This window comes from Montipora capricornis, chromosome 6, assembly GCF_036669925.1.
Source record: "Montipora capricornis isolate CH-2021 chromosome 6, ASM3666992v2, whole genome shotgun sequence".
NCBI classification, from domain to species: Eukaryota; Metazoa; Cnidaria; class Anthozoa; order Scleractinia; family Acroporidae; genus Montipora; species Montipora capricornis.
In genome coordinates this window covers 54,599,669-54,607,845 of record NC_090888.1, presented here as the reverse complement: position 1 = coordinate 54,607,845, position 8,177 = coordinate 54,599,669, and the positions used below count along the sequence as shown (strand labels likewise).

Below are 8,177 nucleotides of genomic sequence, written 5' to 3'. Positions count from 1 at the left end.
AGAAGCGTTAATGATCTTGCTAACGGGGAACGCCAACAACTCCGCGTATTCCTTTAAAAGCCAATTCGGGATGTCATCCGGGCCACACACTTTGGACGGGTTCAACAAGGCAAGTAATTTCATTACTCGCAACTCAGAAACCTCGAGGACCTCTGGCAAATCTTCATCAACGGGAAGCTTGGTCAGCGGCTGGGTGAGGCGGTATTCTTCTAGAGACTCGAGAATAGCTAGTTCTTCATAGCTCATATCCTCGATCCCTTCGATGTGAATGTGACTAGTAAAATTATAGGCGCTGGGCTTTGCTCCACAGAGGCGTTTAACTTATTTCCACCACACTTTAGGGTTTTCTTCTTTCATATGCTCCACCTTAAGTTGATAGAATGAAGCCTTAACTGATTTCCTCTCGCGATTGACTGTATTCCTGTAGAATTTATGCTGTGGTGACTCCTCTCCATGTTCGTGAAACGCTTTCTGTCGTTTGATGATGAGTGATTTATTTCTCACTGATCGACTGCCTGAGTCAACTTTTCATTACGTGTAGTTCTTAAAGTCCCTATGGCGCTCATTGTTCCCCTGTTTTTTTTATTTTTATTTTTATTTTTATGTTTCCCTTAAATATCTATAGTGTCTGAAGTGTATCAAAAAAATTCCAGTATAGAGTGTATCCATGCGTTTTAGCGGGCGTTTGAATTATACGCAAAAAATTTTGGCCGAGCCAGGCCCTGGTAATCAATGACGTTAAAGAAATAACTTGTTCGCATCTCTACAGAGAGAAATGTGCAAAAGTGTTGTTAAAAATCTAGAGCTTTTTGTTAAGTCTTAAAAGAAATGTCGGGTGAAAGTTACATTGCGGATGCTGTGACTGTTCTAACCATTCAAAATGGAATTACATTCTTGACTTCTTTGATGATGTAAGTTATCAGGACCCAACTGGCTGGCCATAAAATCAAAGCCCCTATAAAACGCGTGTATAGACTAAGTTTGTTTTTTTTTTTTTTTTCAATACTATACTCCAGACACTATAGCCATTTAAACGAAAAGTTAAAAAATAAGAAAAAAATAAGCGTCATAAGGACTTTAAGATTAGCAATTTCCATATTAACACAATCCTCCCCACTCAGCACCCTTCCTCCTTTACTTCTCTTCACGTGTACTCTATCCACATCACCTTGGAGATGAAATACCCTGTAAATCGTTAACAACTTCCTAGTCTTTCGATCCAAGATCCTAAGGTCATCCTTAGTCCATTTGAATAAAACTGCTCCACACTTTATTATACTCACTGCTCTTGAGTTAATAGCGATTCCCGTATTTACAACTTCAGTACCCTTTTAAATCTCCTATGTATTTTCTACTCTACTTACCAGTTCTTTCATCTTGCCGTCTTTTATTCCGTCTGCCTCAAGTATATACCAAGATACTTATATCCTTCATTTGTACCAATTTCCTTGATTTCCTCATACGATGTTCGCCTTATTCCTTCAGTTCTAATGTATTTCCCTCTCTTCATTATTAAGATTCCTCGCTTACCTTTATTATATCAAATTTCATACCAATATCTTTACTAAAGAGTTAGACTGTATTAACGAGTGTCTCAGTATATTTTCATCTTTCCCGTACAATTTGAGGTCATCTATGCACAAGAGGTGACTTACTCTTTCTTCTCCCTTTCATACCCTGGCTTTTAGCTCTCTCAGCACTAATAACAGTGGGATGAGCGTCATCACGAACACCAATGGAGATTAATTGTCCCCTCTAAAAGATCCCATGCATTGTTTAGTTTATCCTTATTTTTTTTATCGTTATTGGCCATTTTATCCCAGAGACTCAAAATTCGTTTACGACGAACTTAGCAAACTCTTTCTTTTGCGACTGTTAACTGTCTCCTGGTATAAACAGGAGGAAAAGACGCATAATGCTTGTCGCCAAACATGTCTTTTTACGTTAGTACATTGCCGAAGACGTTCCAAACTGGATAGTTTGACCAGACGCATTTTGCTTCATACGCCCATCTTTATACTAGACAAATGTAATTAACAGACGCAGAGAATATCATTAAAATCTCGCTCCGTTTTTTGATAAAATAAAGCCCACCAACGAACTTGCAGGTAAAGGAGCAAAAAAAAAATAAAACTAAATGCCTCTTGCATCTTTAAATTTATATAAGCTCTTTTATTTATTATTGTCTATTAAACATCAGTGTAACTAGTATCCTTTGAATATTAAGATAAATCATAAACCACCATCTAATCAAGCACAAGGCAAAACTTATGATAATATTCTCTTTTTCGCAGCTCAAACCATACATACAAATCACCTAATTATTTCACATGAACACCTGTAATCTGAATGATGCTCCGTATACGTAATTGAAGCTTCTCAGTTGGATGACACGCAGATGCTTCATCATCTCTGACAAATAGTAAGAAAAAGTACCTCGCTTTAATTTGGAGCTAATTTCAAACTTTTCGGCTACCTTTCTTCCTTTTGGTTGTTATGCACTTTATTATTCCCGATCCCTGTAAATTTCGTTGTGTCTAGATCTGTGGCTTGCCTTGACAATTTAACCTTAACTTAATTCGAAAACCACAGGTTACAATTAGCTTTAAGAGAAGAGAGAAGACAGCGCCAATACGGATTGAGGCCTAAGTAAATATTTAAGTACACATAGCTTCCAATGACAGGGCTTTGACAACTAAACTTATTTTTTCAACTCAAACAGTCAGTTATGGAGATGTAGATGCACATGTACCTTGTAGACGTTTGATTTGATTGAAAATGACGGACACGGTGTTATCGTTTCTCCTCTTGCCAGGTAATTAAGGCTCAAGGCAGCTACTTGCAGGAGGTTTGTATAAGTTGATCACGAATATGCCATAACAAGTCATTTAAAGACAGGACTTTTCCGAGAAGTAACTGCCATATTTAACAGTTTTCAAGCACAGTTTCATTTTATTTTCAGTCGCCTCAGTTTATTTCTGGCTTCACAAGGATTAAACATTTGGTACGTACGTACGTTAAATGTTGCCGTAATACTTATCTCGTACCTTGCTCGACGGTAGGCGGTACTGTTAACCGGTTTCCTTCAAAAACTAAACCTGTGCACATGCTGTTTGCTCCAACTGTCGAAGGTTTACTTACCTTCCTTCAAGGATAAGAAACGGATCTCATGGGTTCTTGTTTCATAGTAAGTTATGTATCCTGGTGCATCATGAAGATAGAAATTGGAAGGACAAAGTGGATTCTCGGAAAAATGTCCTTCGCTTTTGTTGTATCGAAATGAATACTAGGGGCAGGCAAGTTTTGGACAGGTTTCCGTTCCCTTTCAGGTGAGCTTCTTTAGTCCAGTGAAAGATGAAATATGCTTCATTGCTACCGTAACGCCTGTTTTCATAGGCCATACTTGAGCAAGAGGGATGACAGCTTAGTAATGCCAGGTGTACTATCAAGTAAAGTTACGGGTCCAGCAAGTTTTAAAAAAAAAGTAAAGTCTGTTTACGAAGCAAGTGGTCCATCAGAGCCGGAGCTTATCACGGTTTCCTGGGTTCTTGCCCAAGAACACAACACAATTTCCCCGCCCAGGACCCGAACCCGGACCACTCGATTCTGAGTCGAGCACACTAACCATGATTCCACCGCGCCTCCCACACTCGCGCGTTGATGCACCATTAATAGAAAATATTGCATGAATGAATGCATGACTGTCTATGATATTTAATATTTTCTGGCATAGAAGCAGTTAAGGAAATGATACCGACAGATGTTCTCAAGAAGCTTTAAGAAAAATTATGGTAATTTAAAGGCGCTTAAATTTTACGATGAATTTAAGGACACCGCTGTAAATTCAGATTGTACTGCATCCGTTAACTCCGTTAAATAAATTCTTTATCTTAGGTATTGTATCATATATATTACACACCATATCACTATTCACACTGTAACGTCCACGTAAACCATAGTCATTACTTTGTAAAACTCTGAAGAAGAACGGCGGTGCCTAATTTCGAAATTTTGACTTTGTATAGTATATTTCTTCACCTTTATATCAGCGTAGCCCTTTTTGGCTTTTTACATTATTTATCTCGCTGATGACATCCTTCACCGGTATCCAGTGCATCTGTTTTATTACGCTGATCCTAGCTTAGAAAGTTATCTTTTATTTATTTGATTTATTTATAAATTCAATAAGTACTAGTCGTTCTTTCGTTCATTTATTTATTAATTTAATATTCAATTATTATTTGTTAATTCGTTTACATATGTTGTACATGCATTACCAAGATACCTTTAAAAATAAATGAACAGACAAATTAACAAAGTGAATGCTTCTTTTCCTTTGTAGGTGACTGTGAAACTGCAGATTGCGTCAAAAATCCCAGTCATAATGTTTGATTCGATTGATATCACCTTAGCAACAGTCGAGTGTTTACTAGCCATTACAAGCATCGCTGGAAACTCACTCGTATGTTTCGTCATAATCAAAAATCGTGATATGAGGTACACACTTAGCATCAGTCCATTAAAATACTTTGATCCAATTCCCCACCCAAGGGCAAGATAAACAGTGAAATTGTCGAAGGGAAAGAGAGTGTAGAGTTTGAGGGTCGAAGTTAGCGATTGTAATTATCTAATTTTGGCTACACTACCCAGAGAAACACACACACAACGATGTAGATACAGGGGACCTCAAAGCCAGTTTATTGCAAAACCACCATCAACGTATCAGTATACGCTTAAATGTAATACTCGCCGTCGGAAAAAGATTAAACTACGCAAAAGTCCTAAATACGGCACCGCCGGATACGAAAACCCAAAACCACTTAGTGGAAAATAGGGAACGCATACCCCCACCTGCTGAACTCAGCTGCAGTGCCACCAACTCTGGGAGCTGAGGTACGCAAAAAATAATAAACAAAATATCTAGAAAACAAATAACTCAAAATTAAGAAAATAAAATTACGGAGCTCGAGTAAGTGCTGACCTAGACTGATTCAAAATCGTAACGAACAACACACATATCTCACAAAGCTACCCATAATTTCTCTCACGCGGACCCAGGCCTCTGGTCCGTGCCGGCAAAATAGCTATTTCTACCTATTCCGCGAAGCTACAATTTCAGAAATACCATGAATCAACACGGCGGAGCGTACCTATTACATAATAACCACAATTCCAAAGACCTTTGTGGGTAAACGTAACATCAAAAGATATAAGAGGGTGTCGAGGCTTTAAATTAAATTTACTGATTCAATATCTTTCAAAGTTATTGATTAAATCAGTTTCGTTTTATTATTTTTTTATGTCATAGGACTTCTTTCAACTATCTCCTTTTCAACCTCGCTGTGGCGGACATCATTTATCCCACCTTCCTCTTTGCTTATTCCATCTACCGTCACTCTCTTAACAACCCTGATGCAATGCCTGGGAATGCAATTTGCCTGTCCTTGAGGAAGATGGCGGGTATTGGAGCTGATAGTTCCGTATTAACTCTGATTGCCATTGCAAGGGAACGCTACTGGGCTGTAGTTCATCCGCTTTCAACCCAGCGAAAACTAACTTGGCAAAAATTGAAGGTGGGATGATTAACCACAGAGCATACACAGTACATACAAAAGACCAACGATCATTTACAAGGAAAATTTCTTTCTCGCCCATTTTTTTTTTTTAATTCTCTTCTTACCCATATTAGTGTCTTAAGACTACTCCCAGAGACTGAATTCAATTGTTATTCGAGCAATTTCTTCTGATTTTTGCTAAAAGTGAGGTCGATCGCGCAAGTATATAAAACACTCTGTACTCAGTAACGAGCAACAAAAGGGACTGGTGTTTCTCAAAAACCTCTTAAGTATTATTCAACCATTGATTTTCTTTACTTTTTTTTTAATCTTGCTTTCAAAAGGCCTTTAGGGGATTTTAAACGGGAAGTATATTATAATTGGAATCAAACAATAAAAATACGTCAAAGTCGTTTACTTATTCAGGCAAATTCATCCGCTGGGTCACTCAAATGAAATGGAATTTAAGCTTTAAATCAAATGAAACCATGTTGTCTCGCAGTGATAAGCGCAAATTTCTATTGCGTCGAGAAGCCTGAAAAATTTGCGGGACTTCAAGGGGATTTGAACCCGCGACCTCGCGATACCGGTGCGATGCTCTAACCAACTGAGCTATGAAGCCACTGACGTTGGGAGCTGGCCACTTCTGAGTTCACAACTTCCCGTGATAAGTAACTCAGAAGTGACCAGCTCCTAACGTCAGTGGCTTCATAGCTCAGTTGGTTAGAGCATCGCACCGGTATCCCGAGGTGGCGGGTTCAAATCCCGTTGAAGTCCTGAAAATTTTTCGGGCTTCTCGACGCAATAGAAATTTGCGCTCATCACTGCGAGACAACATGGTTTCATTTGATTTCATACCCGCAGTGCAATATATGATGTATTTCATATATATCTTTCACTTAAGCTTTAAACTTCCGTTCCAGTATTTATCTCTTTCTCATTGCATTTTTAAGCCGGAAAAGCTGACTTTAATTACTAAATACTAACCTGTCGTCAAGTTTGAAGAATACTTTGGTTACCTTGCCAATACCTTTCCCTTTCGAAGACTAACAGTTTAATTTCGTATTCCTGCGACTCGTTCTCCTTAAATCAGTTTCCTTATAAACTTTTAAGAGTTTCATGCATCCCATCCTATAGGTAATTATCCCAGGTACTTGGATCCTTGCAGCTCTGATAAAATCCCGGGCATTCGTCATACAGAGCTTTGGAAGGGGGATCGCTGTAAAGTCTTGTTATCACTTTTGGAATGATAAAGAATTGCAAAAGGCTTATTGGCTCATTTTCGTGGCCTTTGTTGGCATTTCATCCCTGTTGATGATTGGCTATTACTCCTTTGTTGTGTACACTTTATGGTTCAAACGTGACGATCAACAGAAGAGACCATTTCAGCAGCAGGTATGAATGAAATTATTACCAGCGCATGTGAGGCTGTTAAGACCTTCCAAGTGAATCTTTGATGCAGAGAAAAATAACTTCGAAACTTGTCGACATTTGTGCATTAATGTCTAGGCCCACATTATTATGATAGGGAGCTTAATAAGCCTTGGACGTTTTTGAGCCCTGAGGGGTGACCGGCAGTCAGCTGTTTTCGGTTCTAACTTGTCTTGGTCAACACTACCACGTATATATTGCTATATAAGCATCTTTTCCCTGTTGGAGACGATTGGTTTGCAAATCTTGGAGCTGAGGCAACTACTTTCTTTCCATATGAAATGTTCACCTAAGTTTCCCATCTTTGGCTCAAAAACGTCTCGCACTTATAAGCTACCTACCGTGTCCTATACAATCTGGAACTTATTGACTTAACATTTAAGCGTCAGATGCCATGCGTATTCTCTACTTTCGAGAAACCCCTCGACGGTAATGTTTGTGGCCGAAAACAAAGAGAACTGTTGTCGCTTTTCAGCATTCCACCACAGCAGAGTTCCCAAGTCTTAAAAATTCCAAAGAGTAAGATGCTTTCTGGGGATGCGCCAAAGCCCAATGTGTCCTGTGTTTCTTGTGCCGGAGACGCCAAAAAATTCTAGGGGATCCGGAGGCATGCTTCCGCGTAACAAAATCTGTGAAATCTGCACTTCTCAAATCGCTGAAAAAGTTCCGTCGAGTCCGTCATTTTGGCTTTTTTCCTTTTGCTTGCTAAGAGCTCCCATGTTGTTGTGGTCAGCCTGAGTTAACATATCGGCTGAATTGGTCACACATGACGAAATTGAACATTGGCCGAAGTTCAGTGAAATTGTAGGAACGAATTCGGAATTCATGAACACTTCTGAAAACTTAAAAGGTAGAGTTATCTACCAGAGGAATGCCAATGTGAGAGGTTCTCGTGTTGGCGTCAGAGCGTAAGATTTCATCGAAATCACGCTTGAGACTTGAGAGTTCTGTCTAGTCACGTCCTTTCAATCTCAATTACACGACGTAAAATCCGTCTTCACCAACAATCACCACTTCCTGATTTAAATCGCTAAGCTCAAACCGAACGTTTGATCGGTGCTTCGACTGCTGCCAAATGCTGCTATTGCATCTTGTAATTGTCAGAAGATGTCCAAGATCTTTTATGTGAGGTAAAATCCATTCTCACGCGCGCAAACGTTTTCTTTTGTTTTGATCCCGACGATCACGTGA

General features: G+C 39.1%; 1 protein-coding gene across 1 annotated transcript in view; it reads left to right on the top strand.

Annotated features, from left to right (window-relative positions):
* The first annotated feature begins 2,838 nt into the window (after positions 1 to 2,838).
* LOC138050652 (neuropeptide FF receptor 1-like) overlaps positions 2,839 to 8,177 on the top strand; it is a 6,784-nt gene continuing 1,445 nt past the window's right edge. Inside the window, exons 1-5 of the mRNA XM_068896954.1 lie at positions 2,839 to 2,848; positions 2,963 to 3,004; positions 4,343 to 4,497; positions 5,309 to 5,573; positions 6,693 to 6,950. Of these exons, the coding sequence (XP_068753055.1) occupies positions 4,385 to 4,497; positions 5,309 to 5,573; positions 6,693 to 6,950 (636 nt within the window). The 5' untranslated portion in view covers positions 2,839 to 2,848; positions 2,963 to 3,004; positions 4,343 to 4,384. The remainder of the gene's footprint in view (positions 2,849 to 2,962; positions 3,005 to 4,342; positions 4,498 to 5,308; positions 5,574 to 6,692; positions 6,951 to 8,177) is intronic.